This window comes from Alligator mississippiensis, chromosome 10 (assembly GCF_030867095.1).
Source record: "Alligator mississippiensis isolate rAllMis1 chromosome 10, rAllMis1, whole genome shotgun sequence".
Classification (NCBI taxonomy): Eukaryota; Metazoa; Chordata; order Crocodylia; family Alligatoridae; genus Alligator; species Alligator mississippiensis.
The window spans coordinates 60,185,818-60,207,005 of record NC_081833.1 but is presented as its reverse complement, the minus strand read 5'-3'; the positions used below and the strand labels follow the sequence as shown (position 1 = coordinate 60,207,005).

At 46.9% G+C, this 21,188-nt stretch overlaps 1 protein-coding gene and 1 long non-coding RNA gene across 7 annotated transcripts in view; one reads left to right on the top strand and one right to left on the bottom strand.

The window, feature by feature from the left end:
• Window positions 1-21,188, top strand: part of CEP89 (centrosomal protein 89) — a 105,329-nt gene that overhangs the window by 37,747 nt on the left and 46,394 nt on the right. For all 6 annotated transcript variants that reach the window (XM_014595596.3, XM_059713855.1, XM_019492921.2 and 3 more), the window contains 2 exons: window positions 14,803-14,886; window positions 17,505-17,608. In XM_014595596.3, coding sequence (XP_014451082.1) covers window positions 14,803-14,886; window positions 17,505-17,608 — 188 coding nt within the window. The remainder of the gene's footprint in view (window positions 1-14,802; window positions 14,887-17,504; window positions 17,609-21,188) is intronic.
• LOC109284471 (uncharacterized) overlaps window positions 1-21,188 on the bottom strand; it is a 40,429-nt gene that overhangs the window by 7,612 nt on the left and 11,629 nt on the right. The gene's annotated exons all lie outside the window — the stretch shown is intronic.

Below are 21,188 nucleotides of genomic sequence, written 5' to 3'. Positions count from 1 at the left end.
GCATCTAACATTAGTTTTTTCTAAACAAGTAATTTCCAAATTAGTTTGAAATACTTATATTTAAAGCATACTGCTTGGTTCTAGTGGTGAAATATCAGATCTTGGTGGCTTCAAGGAGATAGGTGTTTATGTTTGTATTGTGATTTAATATGTGCAAGTTTATTGAAGTTAGTGTAAACTATGAATTTTGTAAAATAACTTAGTTTGATCTGTTAAGTATTACGTAAATGCTGCTTAGTTATTATTTTTGGAACACAATAGTAAGATGTGTGTGACCGCCAACCCTCGAATAACTGATCACGTGCTACCTTGGCTCACGCACGGAGAGATATTCTCCCTGCAGCCTCCCCGAAAAATGCTGTGCTGGTGTTCCCTCCACGGGAAGCTTTCCCCTGTCCCGCCTGCCATGACTTGAATGTTTCCTAGTGATGGGGAACTGGCTAGCCCGGGGTCTTCCACGGCGTGGGGTCCCGGTGGTCACTAGCAGGGCTCTGCCACCCCTACACCCCGTCCTCACGCCACCTCGATGAGTTGTTCCAAGCTCGCGACCCTGTACCTCTTCTTCTGCTACCGTAGGGCCTCTCGATTAAATGCCCCTTTTCAGATGCTGATGTCCGGGTCCGCCAGGCTTCCTCTGTCTTGTGTTTGTCAGCCTTACTTGTGGGGCCTGTGCTATCCTGGGAGAAACTTTGTCCTGCCCTCAGTTTGACGGGCTGTCTAACGAATTTTGCACCGCCTCTCCCACTCCTCGACCCCTTTTCTCCTCCTCACCCCTTCACTTGGGGAAACTAAAATTAACCTGTCAAAGGAACAAAAACAACTCCCTTCCCAGGCCTCTTACCTCAGAGGCCCTAGGTGTCAAGCTCTCTACAACTTGGCTAGGAGCGAACGCCTACCCGGGTTTCCTTTTCTCTTTTCTCCTTTGTCCCTTGGTTCTACAGCCCTGGGCTACCTCGTTCCTCTGCTCTCTACAGCATTCCTGTTTGGAGCCTGCTTCGCTCCCCTGTAGGTGACCGGATCTCCTCCTCACTCAGGAGGGACCGCAGAGTGCTGTGCCGTCTCTCTGGCTGCCTCCACTGTGGTTCGCTCTCTGGGCAAGGCTTGTCCTCCTCCCTCCGACCCACGCCACTCCCACCTGTGGAGGCAACTCCTGTGTGGCGTCTGTTGTTCTCCCCGCCGCTAGGACTTGTGCTGGCAGGCAGAGCTGCTGTCCTCTCACCTCCAGCGCTAGTAGCTGGTTCCCAACCTTTGAAGTTGTAGCGGGAGTCAGGAGCTTCCTTTGGCTCCTTGTTCGCCATTCTTTCTTCCTGGAGATAATCCCAGGAGGAGCCAGGCATCCCTGCATTCCCCAGGTCCTTCCTCTCTCTCCCATTCCCTCATCTGTCCACTTCTTTTATCCCTGTCGTATGGGGCTCTCTCATTATGTCACTGGCCGGCCGCAGCTGAATAAAGGCGCGGCTAACGAGCCGCACGGGTTTTTCCTTTGGTTCCTGTCGTGTCGCAGTTCCTGTTGAAGGTAAGTTGTTTTTCCTTATTTTTTTCTCCCTGTGTGTTTGTTTTTCTCTCCTGGGACAATGTGGAAAAACGTTTATATATAAATAGGAACAAAAATAGCACATCTCTGAGCAGGACAAATAGCATATTTTATTCAAATACTGTAAAGTAGACAGTAGGGCTCTGCAAACATTTATTTTTTTTTAAAGAATGCAATCATAAATTAGTAACAAATACCATATAAACTATATTATTTGTAATACCCAAAGAAGAAAAAAATTTACATGCTAGCTAAATCTGAAATTCAAGATATTTCCTCCATCTTCAATTAATCATAAATGCTCCAAAGAGTACCGAGAGGCAGGAAAGGACTTCCTTTGACTTCTTAGGTGTAATGATTAAGTTCTACTTATTTATTAATACTTCTTTAATACTAAGTAGGGGTGCACTGATAAAGATTTTTGGGCCTGTACCGAGCCCTGATTATTAACGAGCCGTATCAGCCGATACTGATCCAATTGTCAATATGCGGCCTGGCAGCTTGGAGAACAGTCTCTGGCTGCTAAGTCTGTTTGGGGGAAAGGGTGTGGCGGGGGGAGATTGAGGCCCCCACAGTGATGGAGGGAGTGGGTAGGGACTGGGGCAAGATCAGATGCTGCCCAGCTGGGCGGGGTGCAGGACAGAGCCATGAGTGGCTCATCTGGTGGGTGTGGGGGGGAGCGTGCACCCCCCCACATTTGTGGGCAGGGTGAGGGCAGGTTGCCCACTAGGGCCAGGGGCAGTGCTTGGATCTTCCCAGCAGGGGACTAGGCCAGGGTTGTGTTCATTGTGGGTGGCAGTGGCAGCACTGAGAGAGGGGCTATGGGGGGGCTACAGCCACCCCATAATTCACCGTAGACCCCCTCCCGACGCAACTGCTTCACAACTGGAGCACAGCCCCGGCCCAGCTGCCCCTGGCCCCAACCTGTAGCTGCAGCCTACCCTTGCCCCACGCACAGATCCGGGGGGCACATGCCCCCCATTTCTCCCCCAGCGGTGCATACACAGGCGGGAGCTGCCCCCCCTCCCTGTGCCCCCCAAAGGAGCGACTCGCAGCTCTGTCCCACACCCTGCCCTAGCCGGGCAGTGCCAGCCCCAGCCCCATGCCCTACCTCACTGCAGGGACTTTGATTTGCACCCCCCACACCCCTTCCTCCCAACAGACTTACCAGCCAGATGCTGCTCTCCAAGCTGCCAGGCTAGCAGCGCTCATGCTGTGGCTGCGCATATGCATGCGGCATTTATCAGCTACCTTATCAGCCACATCAGTCAAAAAAAAGCCAATTGCCAATAATGTCAATTTTCCTCTTATCAGTGCCAATACGATATGGACCTAAGTATCGGTGCACCTCTAATAATAAGCATATAAATTGTTCCATTGGCTTCAGTGCGAGTAAAGTTAGTTATGTACAGGAACATTGGTAGGACTGGAGCAAATACAAGTTACCCACAGTGCCAGGGGATACAAAAACCTGACTTTAGAATTTGGCACCTGAGTGATAGAAAGACTTTTGGCCTGCAGCCATAGCAGCTTCTTATAAAGTTTTGTCTGGCCTCATGAAATAAACAGGGTTAAACATGGTCAATACTTGGCTTAGGAATTTCCATGAAAAGTTTCTTGAATGTGCTATATGTCAGATAAGATGAAAAAGAAATGTCTGACCCCTCATGGTATGTAAAGATGTATTTTTCTATGAGGTAGGGATGTTAATCCTATTAGTTAATTTCAACATTAATAATTGATTTCTACGTACCCAAAATTCCCCTACCACTTTTAGTTTGTAAGGGTATTCATTAGTTTTTCCTTTTTTCTTTGAATATGTACTGTCATATAATTGTTACTTTTCAGTGACAACTACAAATATACCATATTTTATTGCACACTACACACCCAAAATATAATGTGTAAATTGCTTTTGAAAGATAATGAATTAAAAAAAAAAATCTTTCCTTGGGGTAAATAAATGAGGTTACAAACAGACATTGCCCTTGTCCCAGGAGAAAATGTTTTCTCACAGAACAAACTGCAGTTGTTCAAATGTCTTTGTCGCTTGTCACAGAACTAAACCCCTAAACGTTAATGGCATAAGAGGTGCTAACAGTTTTTCCAACACTATTGTGAAGGGTGTTTGAAGTGTTGTCACTCAACATTATCCAGAGACAAGCAGGCCAGTCAGTCCTCCAGTCAGTCCACAGTGTATTGTTTTATCCCCAGTCCTGGCCTCTTTTGAACTCTGTGCAGCCACTCTGGCTCTGATTGCAGAACTCCACTGCCTAGAAGCGACAGGCCCCAGGTGGCTACCCTTGCCTATTAATTGCCCTGTATGACTACACCAACCATTTCATGCTTGCCACCTACCGAAGATCAACTTCAGAGTCTGCATCCGCTGAACCAACTGCAAACACTAGTTACCAGAGACCTCCACTGACCTAATCATCCAGTTGTTGGGGAGGTCATCAGACCCATCCACCATCCATTGAGGCAAGTTTGTACTACCGTATCTCCCCCCCGGTGCCATAGCAATGGAGTTTGGCACTCAGGGCAAAGGCCACAGCAGCAGTCTGCCCTCACCCCGCGCACAGATCTAGGCAGGGCACACGCCCTGCCCCCATGCTTGCCCAGGAGTCCTCATGCCAACCCAGAGGAGCCGCTTGTGTCTCCCTCCCATGCCCTGCCCTGGCTGGGCAGTGCCTGTTGTCGCCCCTTTGGTTTGGAGCCCAGGGCAGTCCTCCCTCTCACCCCCTGCTTGCTACAGCACTGCTCCCCACACATCCATGCATTCTTCCTTCTTTCCTTCACCATGGCTTCTCAATATGAGTGCAGCATTCTAAACTAGCATGGTAGCAACTGGACCCAGCCAGAAGGTAATCGATCTTGTCACCATCTGGGATGAGATAAAGAAGTAGTGGGCAGCCTGGTCAGTCCACTAAAACAAGCAATCTGAACAGAATACAAAGAAAGTGGTGGCCTGAGGACATGACTGTGAGTAAGGCCAGTGTCAGTTCAAGTGCAAGGTACTGTAGGAGCAATTTGCAAGGACATGGGATGGCAAGCATGTATCGGGCGCACACAGGGTCATGTGCGCCTACTACAGGAACCAACCATCTTACATCTTTGTGGTCAATGAGACAGTCATGTCTAAAAATATGATGGACACAGCAGCCTGCACTGTCCAGGAGAATGACAAGGACTACAGCATGACTGGGGCTGAAGACACGCAGCTCTTGCAGGCCATCACACCAACCTAGGCAACATGCCATTGACAGCCTCGATGTGGTTAGGGAACCCTAGGCTGACAAACCTCTCCATAGCCTCCTGTGGGCAGGCAACAAGTATAACACCACTGAATCATAGAAAATTAGAGTTGGAAGGGACCTCAGGAGGTCATCTAGTTCAACCCCCTTCTCAAAGTAGGACCATTCCCAATTAGATCATCCTGGTCAAGACTTTATCAAGCCGGGTCTTAAAAACCTCCAAGGATGGAAAGTCAACCACCTCTCTAGGTAACCCATTCCAGTGCTTTACCACCTTCCTAGTGAGAGAGTTTTTCCATTTCCAACTTAAACTTCCCTTGCTGCAATTTGAGACCATTGCTTCTTGTTCTGTCATCTACCATCACTGAGAACAGTTTAGCTCCATCCTCTTTGGAACCACCTTTCAGGTAGTTAAAGGCTGCTGTCAAATCCCCTCTCCTTCTTTTCTTCTCCACACTAAATAAGCCCAATTCCTACAGCCTCTCCTCATAAGTCATGTGCTTCAGCCCCCAAACCATTTTTGTTGCCCTCCACTGGACTCTCTCCAATTTGTCCACATCCTTTCTGTAGGGGGGGGCCAAAATTGAACACAGTACTCCAGATGTAGCTTCACCAGTGCTGAATAGAGGTGAATAATCACTTCCCTTGATCTGCTGACAACAGTCCTACCAATCCAGCCCAGTATACCATTAGCCTTCTTTGGAACAAGGACACACTGCTGATTCATATTCAGCTTATCATCCACTGTAACCCCCAGTTCCTTTTCTACAGAGCTGCTGCCCAGCCAGTCAGCTCCAGTCCTGTACCAGTGCATGGGAGTGTTCCATCCTAACTGCAGGACTTTGCACATGTCGTTGTTGAACCTCATGAGATTCCTTTTGGCCCAATCTTCCAATTTGTCTAGGTCACTCTGAATCCTAGCCCTACCATCCAGTGTATCTACTGCTCTCCCCAGCTTGGTGTCCTCTGTAAACTTGCTGAGGGTGCACTCTATGGCATCTTCCAGGTCATTGATGAAGAAAACATTGAATAAAACCATCCCTAGGACGGACCCCTGGGACACTCCATTCGATACTGGCTGCCAAATAGACATTTAGCCATTGATTACTGCTCTCTGAGTCCAATGCTCCAGCCAGTTTTCTCTCCACCTTACTGTCCATTCATTCAGCCCATACTTCATTAGCTTGCCTGTGAGAATGTTGTGGGAGACCATATCGAAAGCCTTGCTTAAAATTAAGGTACACAACATCCACTGGTCTCCCCATAGAGCCAATCGTCTCATCAAAGAAGACAGTCAGGTTGGTCAGGCATGACTTGCTTTTGCTGAATCCATGCTGACTCTTCCTAATCACCTTCTTCTCCTCCAAGTCCTTAGAAATGGACTCCTTGAGGATCTGCTCCATAAATTTTCCAGGGACTGAAGTAAGGCTGACTGGTCTGTAGTTTTCTGGATCCTCCTTTTCCCCTTTCTTAAAAATGGAAACTATGTTTGCCCTTTTCCAATCATCTAGGACCTCTCCTGATTGCCATGAGTTTTCAAAGATGATGGCCACTCTGCAGTCACATCAGCCAACTCCCTCAGCACTCTTGGGTGCATTCTGCCCGGCCCCATGGATTTGTATACGTCCAACTTCTCTAAATAGCCCCTAACCTTTTCTTTCACCACTGTTGGCTGCTCACCTCCTCCCCAAACTATGCTGCCAGGTGCAGTAGTCTGGGAGCTGACCTTGCCTGTGAAAACTGAGGTGAAAAAGGCAATGAGTACTTCAGTGTTTTCTACATCCTCTGTCACTAAGTTGCCTCCCTAATTCCCTAAGGGACCCACACTTTCCCTGATCCTCTTGGAGGATACTGACGTACTTGCAGAAACCCTTCTTGTTAGCCTTCACGTCCCTTGCTAGCTACAACTCTAATTACACTTTGGCCTTCCTGGCTGTCGCCCTGCATGCCTGAGCAATATTCTTATACTCCTCCCAAACTGTTTGTCCAAGTTTCCACTTATAAGCTTCCTATTTGTAGATTACTTTAACGAAGAGTTTCCTGCTAAGCCAAGCTGGTCTTCTGCTATACTTGCTAGTCTTCCTGCACATTGGGATGGTTTGTTCCTGCACTCTCAGTAAGGCTTCTTTAAAGTAGAGCCATCTCTCCTGGACTCTTCTCCCCCTCAGACTGGCTTCCCAGGGGATCCTGCCCATGAGTTCCCTGAGTGAGTCAAAGTCTGCTTTTCTGAAGTCCAGGGTCCTTACTCTGCTGCTCTCCATCCTTCTTTTCCTCAGGATCGTGAACTCAGTCATCTCGTGGCCACTTCTGCCCATCTACTCGTACATTCCCCACCAATTCTTCCATTTGTGACTAGCAGGTCAAGAAGAACATGGCCCCTAATTGGCTGCTCCAGCACTTGCACCAGGAAGTTTTCCTCAACACTCTCCAAAAACTTCCTGGATTGTCTGTGCACTGCTGTACAGGCAGTCCTGACTTACGCCACAATTGGTTCCTGAAAACTGTGTCTTAAGTTGAAACTTCATAACTCAGAACCAGTTTTCCCATAAGAACGTTATAAATGGGGGATTGGTTCCTTTATAACACTTGATACAGCTGGTAAGTCCATTGTGGTGGAAGGAGGATGGGGGACAGATCAGCACGCCCATGGTGAGGGAGGGAGGGAGGGAGGGCGTGAGGCTGGGGCAGGGACGGGGGCTGGGGCAAGTGCTGCCCAGCCAGGGTGAGTCAGGCACGGGACAGAACCATGACTCATCCGGGGGGGTGGGGTGGCTCCTGCTGCTGTGTACCGCTGGTCCAGGAGCTGCTTGTCTGGCGACTCCTGCTGCTGCTCCTACCTCTCCCCGTGCACCCTCCCGGGTGAGTGGTGTGTGCCCCTCGATTTGAGTGGGGCTGTGTTCCGGGTGGGTGGTGGCGTCGCCCTTACCACGGGGGTACATGCCCCCCCACACCCCTTTCCTTCCCTCCCCCCTCCCCTTCCACCACAACATACTTACCAGCTGGACGCAGCTGTATTGAACATCATAAAGTCAAAACCTGTGTCGGAATGTTGAAACAGGGTTTCAGTTTATAAATGTCGTAAGTGCTGTTCATCATAACTCAAAATCGTAAGTCAAGGACCGCCTGTATTGCATTCCCAGCAGATTTCACGGTGATTGAAGTCCCCCATGAGAACCAGGGCCTGTGATTGGGAAATATCTGATAGCTGTTTGAAGAAAGCCTTATCTATCACTTCCTCTGGTAGTCTATAGCAGACCCCCACCATGATGTCATGCTTGTTGCTCTGTCCTCCGACCCTAACCCAGAGACTTTTGACAGGCCTATCTCCAGTTTCATATTGGAGCTCTGAGCAATCATATGGCTCTTTTACATAAAGCACAACTCTTCCTCCTCTTCTTCCCCGCCTGTACTTCCTGAACACTTTATACCCATCCATGACACTGCTCCAGTCATGCGAGCTCCCACCAAGCCTGTTATTCCAATTGTGTCATAGCTCTGTGACTGTGAAAGGACTTCCTGTTCTTCCTGCTTGTTTCCCAGGCTTCTTGCATTCATGTATAGGCACCTGAAGTAATTAACTGGTTGCCCTGATTTCTCAGGAAGAATGAGAACACCTCCTCTGTTGCCCCCTGCTCCAGGCTCTTCCTCCAGGTTACCTACTTTCCCACTTACCTCAGGGCTTAGGACTCCATCCCCTGGCAAACTTAATTTAAAGCCCTCCTCACTAGGTTAGCAAGCCTGTCTACAAAAATGCTCTTCCTTCTCTTCGTCAGGTGGATCCCATGGTGCATGGGGCCACCACACGCTGGATCATCAAGAACATCTCCCACACTGCCCTTCTTCATTTGTCAACTTGCCGATGCTCAAATGGTTTGTCACAGACCAGAGGCTGCCTGGGGTCATGAGCTTCTGTATAGTGATGGCAATGCATTTTTCCACTGATAAGAATGTCTGCATTCTTGTTGTCTGCTGCTGTATGGGTGAGACAAGCTTTGCCTCTCCATGAAGGTGCCCCTGGACAGATGGAAGTTTGTGCACCATCTGCTTATTGTCCCAGGTGACCACAACAATCTGCTCCTACCAGTCACTGCTCATCTCCCTGACCCAGAAATATAGCTCCATGGTTTGGAGCTGCTAACCATGTCTTCCAAGCCACAGTGTGCTGACCTGCAGACAGAACATTTTCAGAATGGCAGCTTAGGTTTAGGAACGACCGGGCTTGGCAGCGAACACATGCATGAGCTTCTCCCTTGGAAATACTGCTTCCTCACTCTTGGCATGAAGGAAATAATGATTATGGCTATCAGAGCAGGCCAGCGGTGACTTTCCTGCCTAGGTTTTGACTATATACACAGCTGATGGTGGTGGAAGTTCTAGGTCGCATTCAGTGGTAACAGTACAAATGCAGCAGAAATGCAGGCACGAGGCCAGGGTCACAAGTTGCACAGTGAATCGCACCAGAATCCCTCCCACAAAAATTCTGCCACCCACAATTTGAACATCCAGTGGTTGTTTTTCTGAGTGCTGATACAGTAAGGGGAAAATCTACAGATATTTGATCAACACAAAAATCACTGAGATGTGGACCGGCGTAAGCTGGCAGAAGAGTGGCTGTGCATTCAGACACACAGCAGTTTGTCTAGTTTTAGGCCCCACACTTGAAGAAGGATGTGAACAGTTTGGAAAGAGTCCAGAACAGTAACAAAAATGACCAGGGGCCTGGGAGACGAGATTTACAAGGGGAGGCTGAAAGAACAAGAGTTATTTAGTCTGGAAGAAAGAAGATTGGGAGGGGAGCGGAGGAAGAGAGAGAATTGATAATGTCTTCAAATACCTGAAGGGTGATCCAGCAAGGATTGGGCCCCAGGGGCAGCCATGTTGCTCTCTGATGGCCACGTGTCTCCTACTCTGCTCTGACCCCCTGGATACCCTCTCTTTTCTTTCCCTTCCCATGCCTTGATGTAATTGGTTGATGTGTAATAAGAGAGGCTGCCCTTGGGTCCCAGGTTGGGCTCTTGTCTGTCCTTTGGGTAGCAGATCCCTCTTGGACCCTGCTTGTCCCAGTCCTGCTTCTCAAGCACTAAGTGGGCCCTCTTGGCCTGTCTGTGTACCTAGGGTGTCAGTCGCTTTAAGGGCTATTTATGACCTCCAGCTGTCTCCGGTCACACCCATGCTTCATAAATGTTGTGGCAGAATGCCATCTCTGTCTCTCCTCAAACTCTGCTATCAGGTGGGGGGCCAATCTGACAATTTGGTTACCATGGCCACTACAGAGGTTAGACACCCCTGGCTCCATTGGCTTCAGGTAACCCTGAGTTCTAACCTGAGCTGGATACTGGTCAGTTTTTCACCAGTCCCATGGGACAGCCCTGCCCAGTGTGGGTCAGGGAGGCCCGGGTGAGGGAGATTCCTTGCTCTCCATCAAAGCTGACCTCGTGAAAGAACACCTTGACAGGCTGGACACCTTCAAGTCAGCCAGCCCTGACGGTTTACACCCAAGGGTACTCAAGGAGCTGGCAAGCATCATAGCTCAGCCCCTGGCATGGATCTTTGAGAACTCCTGGTGCTCTGGTGAAGTGCCCGAAGGTTGGAAGAAGGCCAATGTCATGCCTACCTTCAAGAAAGGGAAGAAAGTAGATCTGGCAAACTACAGGCCCATCAACCTGACCTCTATCCTGAGGAAGGTCTTGGAAAAGATTATCAAATAGTCCATCCTTAACAGACTAGCGGACGGCAATATCCTGAGGGATACCCAACATGGGTTTGTTGCGGGTAGGTCTGGCTTGACCAATCTCATTTCCTTTTATGACCAGGTGACCTGTCACCTGGACAAGGGGAAGAGATTGATGTTGTATATCTTGAGTTCAAAAAAGCCTTCGATCTGGTATCCCATGATCACCTCTTGGCAAAACTGGTTAACTGCAGCCTTGACCTCACCATGATCCGCTGGCTGGGGAATTGGCTCCGCAGCAGGACCCAGAGGGTGGTGGTTGACAGAAGCCAATCGTCTTGGTGTGCGGTCACCAGTGGGGTCCCTCAAGGTTCTGTCCTAGGGCCTATACGGTTTAACGTCTTCATCAGTGATGTGGACATTAGTGTCAAAAGCGGGCTGGCCAAGTTTGCCAATGACACCAAAGTCTGGGGTAAAGCATCCACACCTGAGGATAGGAGGGTGATCCAGGCAGATCTTGACAGGCTCATGAAATGGGCGGACGAGAACCTGATGGTGTTCAACACTGAAAAATGCAAGGTTCTCCCCCTTGGGAGGAAAAACCTGCAGCATCTGTAGTGGTTAGCACTACAGATGAAAGGGACTTGCGGGTCATGATTGACAACAAGATGAACATGAGCCTTCAATGTGATGCTGCAGCTAGTAAAGCGAGCAAAACGCTGGCTTGCATCCATAGATGCTTCTCAAGCAGATCCTGGGACGTCATTCTCCTGTTGTACTCGGCCTTGGTGAGGCCGCAGCTGGAGTACTGCATCCAGTTTTGGGCTCCACAATTCAAAAAGGATGTGGAGAAGCTTGGGAGAGTACAGAGGAGAGCCACATGCATGATCAGAGGTCAGCAAAATAAACCTTATGATGAGAGGCTGAGAGCCATGGGACTCTTCAGCCTGGAAAAGCATGGGCTCAGGGGCGATCTGGTGGCCACCTATAAGTTTATCGGGGTGCTTATCAGGATCTGGGGGAACATCTGTTCACCAGAGCACCTCAAGGGATGACAAGATCAAACAGTCACAAGCTCCACCGTGACCAATTCGGGCTGGACATAAGGAAGAACTTCTTTACTGTCCGAGCCCCCAAGGTTTGGAATAGACTGCTGCCAGAGGTGGTTCAAGCACCCACTTGAAACGCCTTCAAGACGCATTTGGATGCTTATCTTGCTGGGATCCTATGATCCCTGCTGACTTCCTGTCCCTGGGCAGGGGGCTGGACTTGATGATCCTCCAGGGTCCCTTCCAGCCTGAATGTCTATGAAATCTATGAATACATTTGCTCTAAGGGATTTTGCTGATATTGCTCTACCCTGTACCCTATTCCAAACCTACTCCTTATAACCAGTAAAGTTCTTTGTACCTAGCGTGGGAGACTTATTGGGAGAGGGTCTAGATTATGCCTTGGGGTCCCCTTGGTCTGGCTGACTAAGGGAGACCACTATTTGTGCTTCAGACTGAGGGAAGCACCCCCAGTTCTTGCAGTGGGTCAAGTACCCTCAAGGATTACTTGGCTTGTGTTTCCCAGGGGTACAGGGCCAACCAAGATCAATCCATACCCTTGGTGGTGGCGGCATTACCCCCAGGTTTGCAGGTGTGCTCCACGAAGGGGGTTGGCCAGACGTGAGGTGCCCCCAAGGAGGCACTTGGAGCCTGGAAGGTGGTTGGGCACAGTGAGGCGGTGGCTTAACTCAGGAGGACCCTCTACTGGACCACCACAGATGTTATCAGTCAGTCACTCTCCTCAAGCCTCCTTCAGCCTTTCAACCCTTGTTGGGGCCTCAGGCCTTCTGGCCTCTGCCCCCTTCCTCAAGCTGGGGCTCTGGACCTGCTTTCTGGGCTCTAATTCTAGTCTCACCCTCCTAGACTCTGGTTTCACCCTTTTGGGCTTCTTGGCCTTTTGAGCATTGGGCTGCTGGCCCTGGTTCTCATCCCTCTTGGGTCATGGCCTGAGCCCTCCCGGCTTCAAGTCATCTCCATCTTACTCCTCTGGGCTTTTGGCCCTCGTTTCACCTCTTGGGTTCTGGCCCTTAGCCCTCCCTGGTTTCAGGCCATCTCTGTTGCCCTTACAGCTCCGGCTTGGGCCCTCTTAGCCACTTGTGCCCCTTGGGCACTGTTGTGACCTTTTCCTCCCCTTGCAGTCACTTCCAGTCCACAGGTATAAAGCTTAAACAAAAATACAAGGCCACTGGCTACAACTAGAACTCCCCTTATACTGGGTCATACATCCCTGCAGACTATTAGCTTCTTACCTGCATTTCCCAAGGCAGCTCAGGTAGCAGTCAACCATCCTGCTCAGGAGTTCCTCTTTGCCATCTGCAGGGCCAGGCTGCTCAGGCATTGGCTTTACATGCCTCTAAAGCCCCAACCATTCCTGTCAGGTGGCTCTCCAGCCAGCCATAGGGTTTCCATTCTGGACTTGATAACCAGGCTGCTTTCAGGACAATTTACTGCTGCTACCCTTCCTGCTTTAGCAGTGTCCCTGCTGCTCAAGCAGGTCTCTGCCCTATTGTACTATTGCTAGGCAGCCCTTTTGCCCTATTGTACTATTGCTGAGCCCAGCAATAGGCACTCACAGCCTGCAGTTCCCTGGGCTGCCTGACCAAGCCATCCCCACAGCCATTCGACAACATGCAGGTCTCCCCCTGCCCCCCCCCCCCCCCCCCCCCCGCGTTATCCCTGCTGCTACTTCTGTCTTCAAGTAATCGGAGCCGCTGACTCCCTGTTACAGCTATTATAGAAGATGGAGATGGGTTTTTCTCTTTGGTCGTAGGGAATAGGACTAGAATCAACAGCCTCAAGATGCAGCAGTGGAAATTTAGGTTGGAGATTAGAACCTAAATTTTCTAAACCTAATTTTTTTAGAACCTAAAACTTTCTGACTATGAGGGTAGTCAAGCATTTGAAAAGGCTATCTTGAGAAGTTGTGGAATCTCCATCCTTTCGAAAGTGGGTTAGACTTAGCTGGGATGGCTTGGTCAGGGGTGCTCCTGCCTTGAGCAGGGGGTGGACTAGATGACCTTGTGAAATCCCTTTCAGCCCTACTTTCCTACAGTCCTAAACCCAACTGTAAAGGAAATGTCAACATGCCAATCTCATGACTTCTCTATTATGGCAGAAGTTGCAGCATAACTGGTTGTGGGACAAATACGATGTCTATTTATAACGTTAGTAGCAGGAGCTAGGGAGCAGAGCCTGCTCATTGTTCTGCTTACAGAGAGTCGTGCAGATTTAAATTTCACTTTTGCCCACAAGCAGCAGAAACTGTTCTTACTGTATGTCTCACCTGTAACATGTACTGCAGCTTCCAGCAGCTGGTTATTGGGTGGAATGTGCATGTTGTATACAAGAAAAAATGGGAGGTCCCTGTTCTGTCCCTCAGAGTTTGCTCTCAAATGGTTCATTTAAATATTTCTGCAAATGCATTTTGCATAGTTGCCAAGGAGTGTTTGTACTACCCCTACACATTTACCTGCACAGAGCATACATGCTGAGCAAAGAAATAATTCAAACCAAGTGAGTGCATAGAAGTTCATTCAGTGAATTTGCCTTAAAAGTAGCCTACCTCCTGGTCCTTTTTTCTCTTCCACACTCAAAACCATAAAGAACCCGTGGAAGCTGAACCCCACTATTTTTCAATTAGCCAGGACTAAAATATATCAAATGACCATTCCCTCCCCAGGTATGGCTTTTCTTATTTATGTATATTCATGACAGCTAGAATTTGGCTGACAGGCTACAAAGTACTGACTAAAATACTGGGTCATGTCCTGGGAGGTACACTACTGAGCACTTTCAAGTGCCTTTTAAGGTAATGATATTCTGAGTTTTCTTAATCTGCCTGGGGTATCTTTCATATTGCAAATTACAAGCAATCTGATAAGCTAGTGGGTACCCTGACCTCCCAATGGAATCTCTTGTGGATAAAGTTAGTGAGAGTTGAGTATAAAAATCAAGCCTTACTTCTCTATGTACAGTATAAAATTAGTTATCATCAACCTTAGGCATTATATTGGCCTGTGTGTCATGTAGAATTCTGCATTAGAAGCTCAAGAAAGAAATGCAAAACTCCGGATCTCGGTTCAGAGACGATACCTTTTATTAGACCAACTAAGAACTTGCAAAGAAATTATCTTTTTCTGCAAGCTTCATGCATTCATTTTACTTAAACCAAGGTTTGAATCTGTTCACATGAAAAGTTAAATATGGAACAGAAAAGGAAATCTAAAATATTTATAACATCATGCTTTTGAATATATTTCCATAGATTAAAATGCTTTGGCTCTTTTTCTTCAGTTGGATATGAAATATTTGTCACCTCTCCTGCTGGCATATGAAGACAGAATGAGAGAAAAGGATGATTTAAACGTTGCGCATGAGGCAAGTTGGCAATTTAAAAAAAAACAACACTTTTTTTTGCAGTGAAGTTGAAACAAATAGGAACACAACACAAGCTGCTGAAGTCCATGTGGGGACCCTGTCAACACCGACTAAGGCCTAAAATTAAAGCTCATTTTGATTTGGTTTTGCTTGAATACACATTGGGCCATTTTCTTTTCTGCCTGATTGCTCTATTTTGTGAACATTGAGCATTCAGCACGCAGTACAAAAATGTTATTCTCAGAATGAAAACCAGAGTGAAAGTGTTCCATGGAGGGATCTAAGGTGTAGCTGGGGTGGAAGGAATTCACCCTCCTATCTTATGGGGAAACCCCCCCTGAAAGGTTGAAGTGCAGCCCTTCTGTAGGTATGTTCCAGTCACAGGCTTTTGGGTTTGACAGAGTAGATCTGTTTATGATGGTTTAGTCTGTGGACAAGTGTTACATTTGAATGGTCTTAAATAGTTACCACTCCAGTAAAGTTAACTAGGGCACTGCAACAAGAGCAACAGTCCCAGATGGTGACTTGGGTGGGAGGTGTGGAAAAGTAGCTGCCCTGGGTGCCCAGCTGCCTTGTTAAGTCTCTGGACCACTTACTCTTTCTGCTGTCTGTAGGAATTCCTGGTCACTGTATCTGTGGAAAAGTGACTGGTTTGTTTAAAGCCATCACAGAACCTTCCTATAGAAGTGCACATAGATTGCAGGGACTTTCTAGAGCTATCAATATTTTCTTGCATATAGCATGCCTCTGCATATAATATGCACTCTGGTTCTAACAGATGTGTTGAAGAAAAAGAATCCTTACCTTCCAGGACAGATGAATAACTAATCCAGCGCATCAGGTCTGGGTCTGTGTGCTGGGCTGACTTCACATCATGGATCTGGGGCCTTGTTTCAGGTCTGGCCATGACCCAACCCCACACACCAGCCTGATATGGCACACCAGGTCTAGGGCCACATGATGGGTCAAACTCTGCACCTGTGTCAGGGCTGTGTGCTGAGTCTGGGGCTACATTCTGTGTCCAGCCACAGCTGGACCCCACATACTGAGTCTAAGGCTGTATTCTGGGTTCAAGGCAGTGTCCAGTGCCGTGTTATCGGGCCAGGGGTTTGGCCACAAATCTGGCCACAGGTCTGGAAATTTGGCAGTATTAAGTGCCACAGCTCCTAAAGCCACAGCAGTTAATACAATGATTGCTACCCTGCTGCCAGTTTCCAGATCTGTGGGGATCAGTATTTCTTGCATATAATGTTCACCCCAGGTGATACCTGTTTTATGTGAGAAAATACAATACAGTCTTTGAGCAGAACTCTTCATCTTTCATACTGAGCATCCATCCTCACAAGTATTAAGTTGAAAGAGAACAGGATACATCCAAGGCTCTGTTACTACTGTATGTTTACCCACTTTTTTTCAATAATCAAGTATACTAATAGTTATTAGTAACATTACTGTATTTACTTGATTCTAAGATGACTTTGCATGTAAGATGACACCTAAGTAATTAGATTCTAGACATGGAAAATTATAAATTTGTTTAATTTTCCATGTCTAGAATCTAATTTTTGAGCGAGTTTCTTAAATTTGTCCCTCACTGCTTCAGGAGGGTAGGCAATGGGAAAAGGAAAAGCAAGGGGGCAGATGCAGGGGAAGCAGAGGCAGTGAGGAAAGAATGGACGAGGAATAGGAGGCAGGGGCAGGGAAGGGGAAAGCTGAGGTAGGAGGAAAACATCCTGCCCCTCATCCCATACCCTCCAGCTGACTACTACACCATAGTTTACCTCCTCTTCCTGTTGCTTTCTCTACTGATCCAGAGCCACTCCTGCCCCATGTTGCAGGAAGCAGCTATGCTGGGAACCTGGTTTAGCATCGTACAGATGTCTTCCCTGCCATCCTCCCTATGCCTCACCCCCTTCTTTTTTCTCCCCATGAAAAGGGAAGTGGGGAAAGGGAGCAGAGTTTGGAGTAGGGCACAGCTCCCTGCAAAGCTACTTCTTGCCACATGGGGCAGACTGGAGACCAAAGCAGCAGCCACATGCAGACTCCTCCTCCCCTGCCTTGGCTTCCTCCCAACAAGGGAGGGGAGGGGGGAAGAAGAGTAGGGGTGGGGGAAGGGGAGAAATCTGGTTAAGGAGCAGACCTGGTGCTGCTTCTGCTGTCGCTGCCTGAACTGGGCTTCCTGCACTGTCATTTCTCACAGTTGTGATACTTGATTCTAAGATGAAGCTTTGTTTTCCCAATGATGAATGGGGGAAAAACTTCCTCTTAAGTACCATATTTACTTGATTCTAAGTCCAGTATCATCCATTTTCCAGAACTTGGATATTTCAAATTATCTCAGGCCAAAATCTGACATACAAAAGAGTATATATTTTACCAAATTTTATTTAAATTAGTAAAGCAATTTGGTAGCTAAATGTGCATATGCTTCCTTAAGCAACGTGTATACTAAGAAGCTGAATTAAAAGATGGATAATAAGTAAGCCAACATGCTGCTCTTCTATAGGTGACATAAGTGTACTCATGATGTGTATCAGTGAAATTTTTTGTGATAAAATGAAAATTAAGCAAAATATATGCATTTTGCAATTTTTTGTGTGGATTCATTTGCATTTCAGAAGGAGATGAAGAATTTTAGGGTACGAGTAGAAGAACTGGTGAAAGAAAATGAGCAATTGTACCAGCAGTTAAATAAAAATAGTGCTACTACCTCCAAGGAATGGCAAGTATATTTCATTATGTTATTAGTGAAAAAGTACCCTAACTTGCTATGTTTTTCTGACTTTTAAGACTGAATATGCCCACACATAAGACAATGACATTTTGCCAAAGACTTCAAGGACCAGGATTTCATCTCATATTGAAAAAAATGGTTCTTCAGCTCTATAAAGAAGTGGAGAATAAGGAAGAAGCAGACTACAATGTGCAGTTAAAATGAGCTACCAGTGCTCTCTGGTTATGAAAAAAGATGTATGCAATTCTAGGAAAACATCAGGAAAGGTTCTTTCAGTACAAATTGAGATTTATTTGGTGCCATTATACAAAGTCCTATTGAGACCTCATCTCAAATAGTGCATTCAGTTCTGGTTTCCCACGGTCAAGAAATATTGACACTGAACCAGTTGTAGTGAAGGTCTGCTAGGATGGGGCAAGGAAATGGAAAGCCTATTTTATGAAAGGAGACTAGAAGACATTGGCTTATTCAGTCTAGCAAAACGGGGTGAGAGGTTGCTCTCTATTGGTATACCGGGAATAGGAGTGGAGATACGAGACTAGGGATTTTCTTGGCCAATAGCAGTAGCCAGTTATTAACCAGTCATATCGGCCGATACCAATCAGATAACTGGGTTGAGTCACACTGGGCTGGGCCAGGCAGCTCGCTCTGCCTGCGCCAGTCATGTTTGTGGAATTCGATGCCTTTTACAGCGCCCACTCTACCCCAGCCCACAGTCATTACTGTGCCAGCACCTGGAACACCACAGCAGCTGCTCCAGCTCCAGCCCAGCCCAGCCTGCCTATGAGGGAATGGGGGTGTATTTGGGGTTACCCTGACTTGTGTGAGAGAACCCTCGCATCCAGGGGCCCCAGCGAGAAGGCATAATTATCGGAGAACATTATTGGCTACAATGGCCAAAAAAGCTGATAGCCAATAATGTAAATTTCCCTTTTATATTAAGTGTAAATGTAGAAGGGAAATTGTCTTTTCCCAGATTGGTGCTGATCTGATAGGCAACTGATATATACTGGTGTAGCTCTATACCAGAATGAGAAAAAAAAATGACTAAAGAAATCCATTTCTGGAACAGCCTTCCAACTGAAGGAGCAAAGCAAAATATCTTAACTGCTTTTCATGCAGAATTTACTAACGTTATAAAAGTGATGGTATGATATGGTGCCTGGGACAGCCTTGGATTCAGTGGCCCAGGAAGTCCTTTCTAGTCTATACTCTTAAATCTAGTCTATACTCTTAAATAGCTGATAGAATACTAGGGTCCAAAGACTTTCAATGAGACTTAGACTCCTTAGGGCCAGATGTAAATTCCAGAAAGCTGGGTGCATTAGGGCCTGGTTATTCCACCTTACACTGTGAGCTGCATAAATGTTTATGGGTTATCTTGAGTTGGAGCAGTCACACTTCAGGCCAGCAGGGGCCTGGATGACATAGGTAAGAATCGTCCCCCTTCCCCCACCCCAACTTCCATTCTGGGCTTCCCCCCTGCCCCTTCCTGCCACCCCTGGGGCTCCTCCCTGCCCCTTCTGCTTACTTGTGGCTGCTTGTACTGTCTATCCTAGGAAAGCAGGCAGGGAATGGTTAACCTGCTGCCGAATCTCTACCATCACTGGCAGGCTACTGCTGCTCTTCTCCAGGCTGAGCCCTTCCAAAGACCAGCAGTGGCAGCTGGGCAGGCAAGTTAACCCCTCCCTGCCTGCTCTCCTGGGACAGATAGTGCAGGCAGTTACAAGTAAGCAGGAAAGTAAGGGGGGCAGTGAGTGTACATCTGGGGTGCTGGGGAGGGCAGAGGGGGCAGATAGGGTGTTTACAGTAAAGTGTAGCCTAGGCCCTAGAGTGGTGTGCACCTTAGTGTAACACGAGATGGATAACATGGATCAGAGATAATCCTGTCCTGGAGTGATGTAACTTTGTGCTGCCTAATGAGTGCTTACAACTAGTTTTAGGTGTTAATGTTCAGGCAATCCAGGTGTTAAGGCTTCAGGAACCACTCCAAATTACTATGCAACAAGGCTCTTAATGACTTAAGTGCTTACAGGAATTTTCTTTAAAATTCTGCTACATGTCTTTATGCATCCTTATGTGTTTAAATATATTGTAAATGCATTTGTAATTTCCCAAGACATTTTTGAAATTGGGATTTAGGCTCCTAAGTTAGTAAGATGCTTTTGAAAATGTTTTCCCACATTTTATAGGAGTTTTACCATACTTCCTGAATTCAGTTTTGCAGTTATGCAAGCAAGTAGGTTTCTACACAAGTCAGTAGATCCAAATAAACTATATTGGAAATTTTAAAATTGATTTCTGGGAGGTGGCCTGTAATGTCAAATACTCTGCTACAGCAACAGCTTTGTTATCCAGCACCCACGGAGAATGGGGAGTGCTGGATAACCAAATATGTCGGTTACCTGAGAGGCCTGAACAGGCACCCCTCCCACTGCATCTGGTGCGCTGCCGCCCCTCCTACCGCATCAGTATGTTGGGGGACAGGGATGGGGCCCTGGCCACACTGGGAAAAGGCTGCTATGCCCCAGGCCGTGGGGGCTCGGTAGAAGCAGAAGTGCCACGGTGGGCACTTCTGGTTTCACTTTGGCTGTGTTGACTGGCATGCCAGTTAGTAGAGCATGCTGGTTTGTAAGGTGCTGGATAATGCGGCTTTTACTGTAGTAGGAAAGTTTTAATGAGATTTTTTTCTATTAATTAAGATTAGTTAAGGTCTACCTAACTACATTCTCTGTGATCTTTCCTTGGACTGTAGAACAGAATGATTTTCAGTCATTTTGATCTGTTTTGAAGTGACATTTGTATTCAAATGGTTCACTGATTTAATAAAGTGGACTAACCATTTTGCTCTATAAAACCTCTTAAGTTTGTAATAAATTGATTCATAGACTAATTATTTTAATTCACCTATTTTACTTGGTTTTAAGTTAATTCTAAAGCTAATCAATTTTATTAGAATTGACCTTGTTTCTTTTAATCTCTTAAATCATAGGTATTGTTTCACTGTGACTTAACCTTTTATAAATGCTGACGTTTAGATTTTATGTGGAACAAGGGCAGCAGTTGGAAAATGTTTTAGGACCCATGTAGTAAAGAAAAATATTTTCCAAGGACACTGTCTTATAAAGTTAGACAAGTAAGAAGCATATCTTATGTGGAAAATATAATATACTATGGCATTATCATATAAGGGTCTGATCTTCATTAATTTTTTCTGTTATTTTGGAAAATAAAATACTATTTTATGTTTTAATAATTAAAATATTATTTTGCAATAAATTAGAATCTCAAGATATTGTCATTGTGTCTCAGTGCTGAGTACAGTTTTAAAATTCACTTATTTTTCTATTAGTTTTCTGTTCTTCAGACTCCTGTTGTAGGGCAGAAATTGCTAATACATTTTGGCACCTATACATGAGCAGTGAGGCTGCTCCAACGCGCTGTAATTACAGCTCTGTGACTGGCTGGGGCGCAGTGTGCCTCAGTCTGGAGGCTACACATGCCTCAACGCAGTGGCTCTGCAGTGAAGCCCCCACACATTGGGGTATGCAGAGACAGGGAAGCAGCC